At 45.0% G+C, this 15,891-nt stretch overlaps 1 protein-coding gene across 1 annotated transcript in view; it reads right to left on the bottom strand.

The window, feature by feature from the left end:
- Positions 1 to 15,891, bottom strand: part of LOC110493303 (DDB1- and CUL4-associated factor 1) — a 43,375-nt gene that overhangs the window by 15,980 nt on the left and 11,504 nt on the right. The window contains exons 10-17 of the mRNA XM_090206491.1: positions 14,890 to 15,069; positions 13,942 to 14,151; positions 13,361 to 13,530; positions 11,742 to 11,866; positions 8,785 to 8,990; positions 8,352 to 8,595; positions 7,260 to 7,929; positions 4,341 to 4,523 (exon numbers count right to left, since the gene is read on the bottom strand). Of these exons, the coding sequence (XP_090062617.1) occupies positions 4,341 to 4,523; positions 7,260 to 7,929; positions 8,352 to 8,595; positions 8,785 to 8,990; positions 11,742 to 11,866; positions 13,361 to 13,530; positions 13,942 to 14,151; positions 14,890 to 15,069 (1,988 nt within the window). The remainder of the gene's footprint in view (positions 1 to 4,340; positions 4,524 to 7,259; positions 7,930 to 8,351; positions 8,596 to 8,784; positions 8,991 to 11,741; positions 11,867 to 13,360; positions 13,531 to 13,941; positions 14,152 to 14,889; positions 15,070 to 15,891) is intronic.

Genomic DNA, 15,891 nt, shown 5'->3' with positions numbered 1-15,891 from the left:
GAGACATCATGAAGGGGTTAGTTAAAGAGATGGAGAAAGACATCATGAAGGGGTTAGTTAAAGAGATAGAGAGACATCATGAAGGGGTTAGTTAAAGAGATGGAGAGAGAGACATCATGAAGGGGTTAGCTAAAGAGATGGAGAGAGACATCATGAAGGGGTTAGCTAAAGAGATGGAGAGAGACATCATGAAGGGGTTAGTTAAAGAGATGGAGAGAGACATGAAGGGGTTAGTTAAAGAGATGGCGAGAGACATCATGAAGGGGTTAGTTAAAGAGATGGAGAAAGACATCATGAAGGGGTTAGTTAAAGAGATAGAGAGACATCATGAAGGGGTTAGTTAAAGAGATGGAGAGAGAGACATCATGAAGGGGTTAGTTAAAGAGATGGAGAGATCATGAAGGGGTTAGTTAAAGAGATGGAGAGAGAGAGACATCATGAAGGGGTTAGTTAAAGAGATGGAGAGGGACATCATGAAGGGGTTAGTTAAAGAGATGGAGAGAGACATCATGAAGGGGTTAGTTAAAGAGATGGAGAGACATCATGAAGGGGTTAGTTAAAGAGATGGAGAGAGACATCATGAAGGGGTTAGTTAAAGAGATGGAGAGACATCATGAAGGGGTTAGTTAAAGAGATGGAGAGACATCATGAAGGGGTTAGTTAAAGAGATGTAGAGGGAGAGACATCATGAAGGGGTTAGTTAAAGAGATGGAGAGGGAGAGACATCATGAAGGGGTTAGTTAAAGAGATGGAGAGGGAGAGACATCATGAAGGGGTTAGTTAAAGAGATGGAGAGACATCATGAAGGGGTTAGTTAAAGAGATGGAGAGAGAGAGACATCATGAAGGGGTTAGTTAAAGAGATGGAGAGGGAGAGACATCATGAAGGGGTTAGTTAAAGAGATGGAGAGGGAGAGACATCATGAAGGGGTTAGTTAAAGAGATGGAGAGACATCATGAAGGGGTTAGTTAAAGAGATGGAGAGACATCATGAAGGGGTTAGTTAAAGAGATGGAGAGACATCATGAAGGGGTTAGCTAAAGAGATGGAGAGGGAGAGACATCATGAAGGGGTTAGTTAAAGAGATGGAGAGAGAGAGAGAGAGACCGAGGAGAGGAACAACTCGCTACAGAAAGAGAAAGGAAAGGAGGGTACTTAACAGATCGACAGTCACTGGCTTGCAGACTACTTACTTAAACAGCATACTGTGTAATAATTAAAAACATATGTACTTTTATTAAACTAGGCAAGTCAGTTAAGAACAAATTCTTATTTTCAATGACGGCCTAAGAACAGTGGTTTAACTGCCTTGTTCAGGGGGCAGAACGACAGATTTTCACCTTGTCAGCTCGGGGGATTCGATCTTACAAACCTTTCGGTTACCAGTCCAACGCTCTAACCACTAGGCTACCTGCCTCCTCTACACTCTAACCACTAGGCTACCCTACCTCCTCTACACTCTAACCACTAGACTACCTACCTCCTCTACACTCTAACCACTAGGCTACCTACCTCCTCTACACTCTAACCACTAGACTACCTACCTCCTCTACACTCTAACCACTAGACTACCTACCTCCTCTACACTCTAACCACTAGGCTACCTACCTCCTCTACACTCTAACCACTAGGCTACCTACCTCCTCTACACTCTAACCACTAGACTACCTACCTCCTCTACACTCTAACCACTAGGCTACCTACCTCCTCTACACTCTAACCACTAGACTACCTACCTCCTCTACACTCTAACCACTAGACTACCTACCTCCTCTACACTCTAACCACTAGGCTACCCTACCTCCTCTACACTTTAACCACTAGACTACCTACCTCCTCTACACTCTAACCACTAGACTACCTACCTCCTCTACACTCTAACCACTAGGCTACCCTACCTCCTCTACACTTTAACCACTAGACTACCTACCTCCTCTACACTCTAACCACTAGGCTACCCTACCTCCTCTACACTCTAACCACTAGACTACCTACCTCCTCTACACTCTAACCACTAGGCTACCCTACCTCCTCTACACTCTAACCACTAGGCTACCCTACCTCCTCTACACTCTAACCACTAGACTACCTACCTCCTCTACACTCTAACCACTAGACTACCTACCTCCTCTACACTCTAACCACTAGGCTACCTACCTCCTCTACACTCTAACCACTAGGCTACCTACCTCCTCTACACTCTAACCACTAGACTACCTACCTCCTCTACACTCTAACCACTAGGCTACCTACCTCCTCTACACTCTAACCACTAGGCTACCTACCTCCTCTACACTCTAACCACTAGACTACCTACCTCCTCTACACTCTAACCACTAGGCTACCTGCAACCTCTACACTCTAACCACTAGGCTACCTACCCCCTCTACACTCTAACCACTAGGCTACCTACCTCCTCTACACTTTAACCACTAGGCTACCTACCTCCTCTACACTTTAACCACTAGACTACCTACCTCCTCTACACTCTAACCACTAGACTACCTACCTCCTCTACACTCTAACCACTAGGCTACCCTACCTCCTCTACACTTTAACCACTAGACTACCTACCTCCTCTACACTCTAACCACTAGACTACCTACCTCCTCTACACTCTAACCACTAGGCTACCCTACCTCCTCTACACTCTAACCACTAGGCTACCCTACCTCCTCTACACTCTAACCACTAGACTACCTACCTCCTCTACACTCTAACCACTAGGCTACCCACCTCCTCTACACTCTAACCACTAGACTACCTACCTCCTCTACACTCTAACCACTAGACTACCTACCTCCTCTACACTCTAACCACTAGGCTACCCTACCTCCTCTACACTCTAACCACTAGGCTACCCTACCTCCTCTACACTCTAACCACTAGACTACCTACCTCCTCTACACTCTAACCACTAGGCTACCCTACCTCCTCTACACTCTAACCACTAGACTACCTACCTCCTCTACACTCTAACCACTAGACTACCTACCTCCTCTACACTCTAACCACTAGACTACCTACCTCCTCTACACTTTAACCACTAGACTACCTACCTCCTCTACACTCTAACCACTAGACTACCTACCTCCTCTACACTCTAACCACTAGACTACCTACCTCCTCTACACTCTAACCACTAGGGTACCTACCTCCTCTACACTCTAACCACTAGACTACCTACCTCCTCTACACTCTAACCACTAGACTACCTACCTCCTCTACACTCTAACCACTAGGCTACCTACCTCCTCTACACTCTAACCACTAGACTACCTACCTCCTCTACACTCTAACCACTAGACTACCTACCTCCTCTACACTCTAACCACTAGACTACCTACCTCCTCTACACTTTAACCACTAGACTACCTACCTCCTCTACACTCTAACCACTAGACTACCTACCTCCTCTACACTCTAACCACTAGACTACCTACCTCCTCTACACTTTAACCACTAGGCTACCTACCTCCTCTACACTCTAACCACTAGACTACCTACCTCCTCTACACTCTAACCACTAGGCTACTAATATCTAGAATGTACGGTTTAATAAAAACCAAAGTAACAAATATCAGCATACTAGTCTCCGCCTACGGAGAACGAATCATTTCATGTGTAACTGCGTTGATTCCAGGGACACTTATTCATTTTTTGGTACAGCGAGTCCCCCCCCCCCCCTCCCTCAGCTGATTATCAGCTGTTGTCAAAGACGTGGGTCTGGAAAAAACCATCTTCTTCAATAGTATGAACTGAACTGTACTGTGATGAAAAGCCTGAATGATATATGACATCCTGGCATTTAAAACAAACTAAATGTTCTACATTTCACATACTATACTTTTTTGTTAGTATGTCTACTGTTTAGTACTGGTATTTGGATACGGCCAGAGGTTTCATCTCAGTCGTTTTAAAGTGTTTTCTTCTCCTCCTTTGAAGGAGGTGAGGAAAGGAAGGTAGCCACGTCAGACTATTGACATGAACCCCCCCCAAAAAAGACAAGAGGCCTGGATGTAAATGCGGGCCGGGGCCTGGATGTAAATGCGGGCCGGGGCCTGGATGTAAATGCGGGCCGGGGCCTGGATGTAAATGCGGGCCGGGGCCTGGATGTAAATGCGGGCCGGGGCCTGGATGTAAATGCGGGCCGGGGCCTGGATGTAAATGCGGGCCGGGGCCTGGATGTAAATGCGGGCCGGGGCCTGGATGTAAATGCGGGCCGGGGCCTGGATGTAAATGCGGGCCGGGGCCTGGATGTAAATGCGGGCCGGGGCCTGGATGTAAATGCGGGCCGGGGCCTGGATGTAAATGCGGGGGCCATTCTGAGGTGAAACCTACCTGCTGAAGATGAGGTGTCTGTCCAGACAACCTCCGTCCACCCCTCCATGTTTAGGATACAGCACCCTGCTGGTCAGTCTGGAGGTGAAGTTAGTGGGGGCCTGGCATCTCTGCTTGGGCTCTGGGCACTGGTGGGGTGTGAACAGGGAGAAGGGGGGGCAGGTAGTCACCGGGTTCCTACACCTGAAATAAATGCACAAAAATACAGCAGAAATGAGTCAATAAGCGTGGTATTTTCAAATGCCAGGCATGTTACAAATCATGTCACATGGGGGGGGAGAGAGAGGGGTGGGGGGAGAGAGAGAGAGAGGTGGGGAGAGAGAGAGGGGGGTGGGGGGAGAGAGAGAGATCATGTCATTGCTACATTGGCTGGACATACTATAGAGCAAGTTAAAGTGTACAAATAGGTTGGTGTGTGGGTGGATGATGAGCTGAGCTTCAGGGTAGTGGCTGAGGCGAGAGAGAGGTGGGAAGAGAGAGAGGGGGGGGGGGGGAGAGAGAGAGGGGCCTGCATGTATGTAACATCACTTCACTGTGCATGTAGAGAACTGGATAAGGAAGCTCAAGCTGAGAATAGGATTTTATTACCGGCATAAGGCTTGATGTTCTTTTGAGGCCAGGAGGGAGCTGGTACGATGTACATTACTGTCGGTTTTTAGATTTTAGTGATGTTATATATATCCAGGCCTCAGCCACGACCCTGAGAGCACTTGATTCAGTATATCATGCAGCCCTCAGGTTCATTACAAATCAGAAACGTCTAACATTGTGATCTCTACAGCGCTGTTGGCTGGTCGTCATGGACCTTGCGTAGGCTTAAACACTGGTATTCACTGATTTATAAGGTCATATTGTAGGCTTAAACACTGGTATACACTGATTTATAAGACCATATTGTAGGCTTAAACACTGGTATACACTGATTTATAAGACCATACTGGGTAAAATGCCATTTTATCTCTGTTCTTTGTTAATCAGGTCAGTAAATAAATATCAATTACGGTCCCATTCTGATTTGCTTCTAACAGAACCAAAATTAGAACAGGTCATGGTAGAAATAGTTTTAGTTACTCAGCTCCGTGGTCCTGGAATTCTCTCCTGAACATTTTAAAATGTGATGATCTAGTTTCGTTGGTGGAGTTTAAACACTTGATCGATGTATATAGCATAGAAGAGTGTAATTGTTTTTAGGCCAGCTGTTTTTAGTCAAGACGTTTGTGTTTTTAATGTGATAGTTGTACTGTGTGTGTGTTAATAGTTTTGTTTAATGTTGTGTTCGTGTATGTAAGTTGTTTTGTCTGAAACGTTGTTCCCTCTGCTCCTATTGGACCAGGTCTCTCTTGGAAAAGAGATGTTATCTCAATGAGAAAAACCTGGATAAATAAAAGGTTAAATATAAAATATACACACAGTTCATCTACACATAATAACAACAAAGTAAAACCATTGAAAATTCATTAAAAAAATACAAAACTGAAATATCCCATTTACATAAGTATTCAGACTCTTTACTCAATACTTTGTTGAAGCACCTTTGGCAGCGATTACAGCCTTGAGTCTTCTTGGGTATGACGCTACAAGCTTGCCACACCTAAATTTGGGGAGTTTCTCCCATTCTTCTCTGCAGATCCTCTCAAACTCTGTCAAGTTGGATGGGGAGCGTCGCTGCACAGCTATTTTCAGGTCTCTCCAGAGATGTTCAATCAGGTTCAAGTCTGGGCTCCGGCCGGGCCACTTAAGGACATTCAGAGACTCCTACGTTGTCTTGGCTGTGTGCTTAGGGTCGTTGTCCTGTTGGAAGGTGAACCTTCGCTCCAGTCGGAGGTCCTGAGCGCTCTGGAGCAGATTTTCATCAAGGATCTCTCTGTAATTTTCTCCGTTCATCTTTCCCTCGATCCTGACTAGTCTCCCAGTTCCTGCTGCTGAAAAACATCCCCACAGCATGATGCTGCCACCACCATGCTTCACCGTAGGGATGGTGCCAGGTTTCCTCCAGATGTGATGCTTTGGCATTCAAGCCAAAGAGTTAAACCTTGGTTTCATCAGACCAAAGAATCTTGTTTCTCATGGTCTGAGAGTCCTTTAGGTGCCTTTTGGCAAATATCAAGCCGGCTGTCATGTGCCTTTTACTGAGGAGTGGCTTCCATCTGGCCACTCTACCATAAAAGCCTGATTGGTGGAGAGCTGCAGAGATGGTTGTCCTTCTGGAAGGTTCTCCCATCTCCACAGAGGAACTCTGGAGCTCTGTCAGAGTGACCATCAGGTTCTTGGTCACCTCCCTGACCAAGGCCCTTCTCCCCAGATTGCTCAGTTTGGCCGGTCAGCCAGCTCTAGGAAGAGTCTTGGTGATTCCAAACTTCTTCCATTGAAGAATGATTGAGGCCACTGTGTTCTTGGGGACCTTCAATGCTGCAGAAATGTTTTTGTACCCTTCCCCAGATCTGTGCCTCGACACAATCCTGTCTCGGAGCTCTACGGACAATTCCTTCGACCTCATGGCTTGATTTTTACTCTGACATGCACTGTCAACTTGTGGGACCTTATAAAGACAGGTGGTGTGCCTTTCCAAATCATGTCCAATCCATTCACCACAGGTAGGCTACAGTCAAGTTGTAGAAACATCAAGGATGATGAATGGAAACAGGATGCATCTGAGCTCAATTTCGAGTCTCGTAGCGAAGGGTCTGAATACCCTTTATGCAATAAATATGTAGATAAGGTATTTCTGTTTTTTTTCATTTAATTTGCAAATGTATGTAAAAACTTGTTTTCGCTTTATGAATATATAATAATAATAATAATAATAATAATAATAATAATAATATAGAATAAGGCTGTTACGTAACAAACTGTGTAAAAAGTCAAGGGGTCTGAATACTTTCTGAAGTCTGGTGATGACAACATAAACGTTAAACAAACCTGGCGTGCTGCTCCCTGAGGTACTCCGTGATGATGCTGTCCAGGGCAGGCGGGGAAGGCAGGTGTCTGTCCAGCTGTTTCTTCATGGCAGGACTCTGGCTAAAAGCTCCGTGGTCTGACTTCTGTCTCAGCACACTGGAGGTCCGTTTCCCACTGCTGCCACCGAGTCCAGTCCCAGGGCTACAGACGACCGAGGAACGCTCCCGCGTGAACAGGATACGCCCGATCTGGGGCGAACCATGGGGAGGTGGGCCGTGAGGGGTACAAGGAGGGAAGGAGGAGGAGGAGGGACGTGGCGTCTGGACCGAGGAAGACGAAGACGATTGGGTCACCGCAGTGAGGCGAGCAGCCACTACCACTCCTCCGTTGACCATGCCCCTTGGGGTTCTGGGTAATACAGCGGACGAAGAGACAGGGGGAGGAGCCACAGAGACTGCCTGGTAGAGCGAGGGGGAGGAGGAGAGGGGGATGGAGAGGGAGAGCGGGCCGCAGGGGAGATTAGCCTCCTTGGTGAGGGCCGAGGCGGTATCCTGGAGTCCTTTAGCCACCAGGTGGTTCCTGATGAGCAGCAACAACTCCTTCTCAGGAAAGGAGATACGTGATTGGGCCACAACGTTAGCCCTCTGGAGCCGGGCCAAAGACACATCTGTCCCTATCAACAAGGGTTTACCTGAGGAAAACAGACACATTATGAAAAGAAAGATCCTTCTGTCCTAGTTGTTTATACTACCGTTCATTTTTTATCAGAGGCGGGACATCAGTATTGTAATATTTTCCCCACGGCAAAAAAAAATAAAATAAACACAGACCAAACTAATTTGGTCCTTTAAAAACCTGCTGTATGTAAAACATTGTGTGCTTGTAGCTCGGAAAATAAATACATGTGACTCTGGCTAAAACAATGGTTGGTTTCCAACAATAGGGCTGTTTTCCTAAAGAAGTTAAATTGTGCTTCGTGGCATCGTCCCGAACTAAACATTTTACAATCTCAGATTTATGGTTTTCTGTATCGTATTGCTACCTTGTATGAAACTGGCTATGCAAATAAAAAGTCTGTCTGTTTTGAAGGTGGTTTTTGGTGATTTTATTTACCCGACACCCTCTCTATGAGCTCGGCAGAGTAACGGCAGAAGCGAACGTGTTGGGAGCGTTTGTCCTGCAGCACAGGTTCCTTCATCAGCTGCTGGATGTGTGAGGAGGAGAATAGAGGCAGCTTGGAGATGATCTGGCTGACAGACCTGGAGCGAGACAGACCAACCAGAGCCTTGCAAGCCAACGCTCGAATCAGATCTGCGTCCGTGATGGGCATCTTGACCGACAGTAAACCAAGGAGGACCTGGAAGAACGGTTTAGTTACAGAAGAAAACAAAAAAAAAAAAAGTTGTAAAAATAGTTTGAGGATCAACGAGAAGCCCTTCTTTACTACGGTAAGTAACAGAGAAATAAGATATATTTTACACCCCGTTCCCCCGAGACACACGCATACATACACCTACACAGAGGACACGAGTCACAAGCCCCTTACCTTAATGCCGTTGTTGGCCTGGACAACGTTCCACATCTTGGTGAGCACACTCTCCTGTGGGGGGTGATGCAGAAAGCTGCCCATGGAAGTGAGGGTCTGGTCGGGGGCACACACACAGTTGGTGACCACCTGGAGCGCTGACTTCTGGATCTCTGCATCGTTGACAAACACCTCTCCCTCCGCCACCCCCAGGATTATACTCATTCCTGCAGGAGGAACACAGTGAAAGGTAACTTTCTTGTCTAACATAGTATTGGGAACAAAATTATAGTCCAGTCACAGGTTTAAGAAATAGATCAGATTGTATAAAACATGAACAGAAAAGAGACTGATCTAGCAGTATAGATATAGAAAATATAGAGCAACTGATTTAGCAGCATAGATATAGAGAATATAGAGCAACTGAGCTAGCAGCATAGATATAGAGACACTGATCTAGCAGCATAGATATAGAGAATATAGAGCGACTGCTCTAGTAGTATAGACGGAGAATATAGAGCGACTGGTCTAGTAATATAGACAGAGAATATAGAGCGACTGGTCTAGTAATATCGAGGGACTGGTCTAGTATTCTAGATAGAGAATATAGAGCGACTGGTCTAGAAATATAGGCGGAGAATATAGAACGACTGGTCTAGTATTATATAGAGAGAATATAGAGCGACTGGTCTAGTAATATAGATATAGAGAAAATGGAGCGACTGGTCTAGTAATATAGATATAGAGAATATAGAGCGACTGGTCTAGTAATATAGATATAGAGAAAATAGAGCGACTGGTCTAGTATTATAGATATAGAGAAAATAGAGCGACTGGTCTAGTAATATAGATATAGAGAAAATAGAGCGACTGGTCTAGTAATATAGATATAGAGAAAATAGAGCGACTGGTCTAGTAATATAGATATAGAGAAAAAAGAGCGACTGGTCTAGTAATATAGATATAGAGAAAATAGAGCGACTGGTCTAGTATTATAGACAGAATATAGAACTCTTTGCTGTATTCGTTGAGTCATGGACTGTAAAAATAATAATAATAATAATAATAATAATTTAAAAGCCTCGAATGTACAGCTAAGTTGGATACTGCAAGATTTCAAAACGTGAAATGGTTCAAAAAAGGGAACACTTCCTTCCTGGCACGAGGCCTGCCGCCAGCAGCAAGAAACTAATAAAACAAATAGGAATGTTTGGTGATCGACTAGAAACGCCTTGGACACCGACCAGTTGGTGATCACTGATCTAGAGAGACTGACCTGGTAGTATAGATAGAGAGAATCTAGAGAGACTGACCTGGTAGTATAGATAGAGAGAATCTAGAGACTGACCTGGTAGTATAGAGAGAGAGACTGACCTGGTAGTATAGATAGAGAGAATCTAGAGACTGACCTGGTAGTATAGAGAGAATCTAGAGAAACTGACCTGGTAGTATAGATAGAGAGAATCTAGAGAGACTGACCTGGTAGTATAGATAGAGAGAATCTAGAGACTGACCTGGTAGTATAGATAGAGAGAATCTAGAGAGACTGACCTAGTAGTATAGATAGAGAGAATCTAGAGAGACTGACCTGGTAGTATAGATAGAGAGAATCTAGAGAGACTGACCTACTAGTATAGATAGAGAGAATCTAGAGACTGACCTGGTAGTATAGATAGAGAGAATCTAGAGACTGACCTACTAGTATAGATAGAGAGACTGACCTGGTAGTATAGATAGAGAGAATCTAGAGAGACTGACCTACTAGTATAGATAGAGAGAATCTAGAGACTGACCTGGTAGTATAGATAGAGAGAATCTAGAGACTGACCTGGTAGTATAGATAGAGAATCTAGAGACTGACCTACTAGTATAGATAGAGAGACTGACCTGGTAGTATAGATAGAGAGAATCTAGAGAGACTGACCTGGTAGTATAGATAGAGAGAATCTAGAGACTGACCTGGTAGTATAGAGAGAATCTAGAGAAACTGACCTGGTAGTATAGATAGAGAGAATCTAGAGACTGACCTGGTAGTATAGATAGAGAGAATCTAGAGACTGACCTGGTAGTATAGAGAGAATCTAGAGAAACTGACCTGGTAGTATAGATAGAGAGAATCTAGAGACTGACCTGGTAGTATAGATAGAGAGAATCTAGAGACTGACCTACTAGTATAGATAGAGAGAATCTAGAGAGACTGACCTGGTAGTATAGATAGAGAGAATCTAGAGACTGACCTACTAGTATAGATAGAGAGAATCTAGAGAGACTGACCTGGTAGTATAGATAGAGAGAATCTAGAGAGACTGACCTACTAGTATAGATAGAGAGAATCTAGAGACTGACCTAGTAGTATATAGAGAATGTAGAGAGACTGACCTAGTAGTATAGATAGAGAGAATCTAGAGAGACTGACCGAGTAGTATATAGAGAATGTAGAGAGACTGACCTAGTAGTATAGATAGAGAGAATCTAGAGACTGACCTGGTAGTATAGAGAGAATCTAGAGACTGACCTGGTAGTATAGAGAGAATCTAGAGAGACTGACCTGGTAGTATAGATAGAGAGAATCTGGAGAGACTGACCTGGTAGTATAGATAGAGAGAATCTAGAGAGACTGACCTGGTAGTATAGATAGAGAGAATCTAGAGACTGACCTAGTAGTATATAGAGAATGTAGAGAGACTGACCTAGTAGTATAGATAGAGAGAATCTAGAGAGACTGACCGAGTAGTATATAGAGAATGTAGAGAGACTGACCTAGTAGTATAGATATATAGAATCTAGAGAGACTGACCTAGTAGTATAGATATATAGAATCTAAAGAGACTGACCTAGCAGTATAGATATAGAGAATCTAGAGACTGACATAGTAGTATAGATAGAGAATCTAGAGAGACTGACCTAGCAGTATAGATATAGAGAATCTAGAGAGACTGACCTAGCAGTATAGATAGAGAGAATCTAGAGAGACATACCGACAGTGCAGACGGTGGATCCTCCTTCATCCAGCACGTCCACAGTCTCAGCTAGCAGCAGCTGAACTTTAGGTACTACAGTCAGCATAGCCAGGATGTCCAGGGCGAAACGCACCGTATCAGACCTGGTAGACAGAACAGTAAGTAAGACAGTATTATCTCTATGGGGGTACAGCAGTCTTACTGACAAGGGGAGGAGGAGACTGAGCAGGACTTTTATCTTAGCTCACTATAGATATAACTGTAACTGCCTTCTAGACCTTGGAGGAAAAAAAACACTTTTTAAAATCACAATGTGTGTATAGGTATTATCCAACGTGTACATGTTGTCATGACAACAAAACGACAGCGAGAAACTGGCTGAAGAACAAAGAGATGTGTGAAGTCTTCATCAGAAGAATGTGCAGGTGTTAAAATCAGGTCAATTAGAGAGACTACAGGTAACCTACCTGCCATAGTAACTCCTCCAGTAAAATCAGGTCAATTAGAGAGACTACAGGTAACCTACCTGCCATAGTAACTCCTCCAGTAAAATCAGGTCAATTAGAGAGACTACAGGTAACCTACCTGCCATAGTAACTCCTCCAGTAAAATCAGGTCAATTAGAGAGACTACAGGTAACCTACCTGCCATAGTAACTCCTCCAGTAAAATCAGGTCAATTAGAGAGACTACAGGTAACCTACCTGCCATAGTAACTCCTCCAGTAAAATCAGGTCAATTAGAGAGACTACAGGTAACCTACCTGCCATAGTAACTCCTCCAGTAAAATCAGGTCAATTAGAGAGACTACAGGTAACCTACCTGCCATAGTAACTCCTCCAGTAAAATCAGGTCAATTAGAGAGACTACAGGTAACCTACCTGCCATAGTAACTCCTCCAGTAAAATCAGGTCAATTAGAGAGACTACAGGTAACCTACCTGCCATAGTAAGTCCTCCAGTAAAATCAGGTCAATTAGAGAGACTACAGGTAACCTACCTGCCATAGTAACTCCTCCAGTAAAATCAGGTCAATTAGAGAGACTACAGGTAACCTACCTGCCATAGTTAGTCCTCCAGTAAAATCAGGTCAATTAGAGAGACTACAGGTAACCTACCTGCCATAGTAAGTCCTCCAGTCACAGGCTATAGAGAGACTTCAGGTAACCTACCTGCCATAGTAAGTCCTCCAGTCACAGGCTATAGAGAGACTTCAGGTAACCTACCTGCCATAGTAACTCCTCCAGTAAAATCAGGTCAATTAGAGAGACTACAGGTAACCTACCTGCCATAGTAACTCCTCCAGTAAAATCAGGTCAATTAGAGAGACTACAGGTAACCTACCTGCCATAGTAAGTCCTCCAGTAAAATCAGGTCAATTAGAGAGACTACAGGTAACCTACCTGCCATAGTAAGTCCTCCAGTAAAATCAGGTCAATTAGAGAGACTACAGGTAACCTACCTGCCATAGTAAGTCCTCCAGTAAAATCAGGTCAATTAGAGAGACTACAGGTAACCTACCTGCCATAGTAAGTCCTCCAGTAAAATCAGGTCAATTAGAGAGACTACAGGTAACCTACCTGCCATAGTAAGTCCTCCAGTAAAATCAGGTCAATTAGAGAGACTACAGGTAACCTACCTGCCATAGTAACTCCTCCAGTCACAGGCTATAGAGATGAGTTGTAACACGAGGGGAACACAGGAGAGCTTGTGAAACACTTCCACAGGTTCCCAGTGAAGCTGAGTGGGTCCACAGTCTATTAGAAAGTCCATCATGTCCACCACCTGCTCATGACTGTACGAACACGACTGGGGGGGGGGGGGGGGGGGGGAGAACACAGACACACAACAAGTCATCAATAAGTCAAAATCAACCAATTTTATTTTTCTATTGTGTTATTGATTGTATGTTTGTTTATCCGATGTGTAACTCTGTGTTGTTATTTGTGTCGACACTGCTTTGCTTTATCTTGGCCAGGTCGTAGTTGTAAATTAGAATTTGTTAAATAAAAGGTTAAATAAATCTAAAATTTATAAAAACAATCGAGCAATCAATCACTGAAATCAATCAATCCGTCTTCGTTATCCATAATCAATCATTAAACTAAATCAATACATACATCTTTATCATCCAAAAGTTAAGTAACATATCTTGATCATATCTAAATGCATGTTAGTTAGTGTGTTCACCTCAGGACATCACTTAAATAGGGAATCTACCTTGTAGTAAGGCTGAGGGTGAACTTGAGCGCCCCCTTCAGTTCTCTGGAGGGACTGTTTGACTTGCTCCACCTTGACAGCCAGGTGGGCCTCGAAGTACCTTCTCAGGCACATACAGGTGTGTTTGGCTGTCTGACGGCTGGAGAACACCTGGTCGTCACTCAACATGGCCCCCTGGTCCTCTGGGTTCAGGATCTCTAATGTACTGATCTAGAGAGAGAGAGAGGTGAGGGGATACACAGCACTGGGTCATGGGTCAGAGGGGACAACAAAAAAAAAACAGTCCTGACGAGAGAACGTTTTCTTCACAAATTAAACTTAGCGACCGCACCTTCAGGGCTGTGACGCTACAAAAGGAAAGCAATTTCAAGGTCCTCTGGCATCACAACTGTCTTCTGAAATCAGTAGCCGAGGGACAACATAGAAGCTAGGCAGTGGAAATACTGCAAGGGGGACTACTGGACCTCTACTCTCTCATTCAGAGCCAATCTCCCCTGTCTCTCCCTCTACTGGCCAGGTTGACTGTCCTGATGACTGCAGTAAGATTCTCTCATTCAGAGCCAATCTCCCCCTACTCGCCAGGTTGACTGTCTGATGACTGCAGTAAGATTCTCTCATTCAGAGCCAATCTCCCCTGTCTCTCACCCTACTCGCCAGGTTGACTGTCCTGATGACTGCAGTAAGATTCTCTCATTCAGAGCCAATCTCCCCCTACTCGCCAGGTTGACTGTCTGATGACTGCAGTAAGATTCTCTCATTCAGAGCCAATCTCCCCTGTCTCTCACCCTACTCGCCAGGTTGACTGTCCTGATGACTGCAGTAAGATTCTCTCATTCAGAGCCAATCTCCCCTGTCTCTCACCCCTACTCACCAGGTTGACTGTCCTGATGACTGCAGTAAGATGCTCTCATTCAGAGCCAATCTCCCCTGTCTCTCGCCCCTACTCACCAGGTTAACAAGTCTCCTGAGGCCATCCTGGTGGTCAAACAGCTGCAGTATGGCTCTGAATGAGAAGGAGATGGAGAAGAATATGGTGGTGTGGCAGCAGCCCGACGCGTGGGAACACTCCAGGAGCCACAAGGCATAGCCGACCATGTCTGACAGCACACTGTCCGGCAGCATACACACCTGTAGGAGGAAGAGACAGTCAGGTAACAGACACACCTGTAGGAGGAAGAGACAGTCAGGTAACAGACACACCTGTAGGAGGAAGAGACAGTCAGGTAACAGGTAACAGACACGCCTGTAGGAGGGAGAGACAGTCAGGTAACAGACACACCTGTAGGAGGAAGAGACAGTCAGGTAACAGGTAACAGACACGCCTGTAGGAGGAAGAGACAGTCAGGTAAGAGACACACCTGTAGGAGGAAGAGACAGTCAGGTAACAAACACGCCTGTAGGAGGAAGAGACAGTCAGGTAACAGACACACCTGTAGGAGGAAGATACAGTCAGGTAACAGACACACCTGTAGGAGGAAGAGACAGTCAGGTAACAGGTAACAGACACGCCTGTAGGAGGAAGAGACAGTCAGGTAACAGACACACCTGTAGGAGGAAGAGACAGTCAGGTAACAGACACACCTGTAGGAGGGAGAGACAGTCAGGTAACAAACACACCTGTAGGAGGAAGAGACAGTCAGGTAACAAACACGCCTGTAGGAGGAAGAGACAGTCAGGTAACAGACACGCCTGTAGGAGGAAGAGACAGTCAGGTAACAGACACACCTGTAGGAGGAAGAGACAGTCAGGTAACAGGTAACAGACACGCCTGTAGGAGGAAGAGACAGTCAGGTAACAGACACGCCTGTAGGAGGAAGAGACAGTCAGGTAACAGACACACCTGTAGGAGGGTGAGACAGTCAGGTAACAGACACACCTGTAGGAGGAAGAGACAGTCAGGTAACAGGTAACAGACACGCCTGTAGGAGGAAGAGACAGTCAGGTAACAGA

This window comes from Oncorhynchus mykiss, chromosome 17 (assembly GCF_057628025.1).
Source record: "Oncorhynchus mykiss isolate SJ-2025 chromosome 17, ASM5762802v1, whole genome shotgun sequence".
NCBI lineage: Eukaryota > Metazoa > Chordata > Actinopteri > Salmoniformes > Salmonidae > Oncorhynchus > Oncorhynchus mykiss.
The sequence above is the reverse complement of the archived record's forward strand: the minus strand, read 5'-3'. Positions and strand labels throughout refer to the sequence as shown.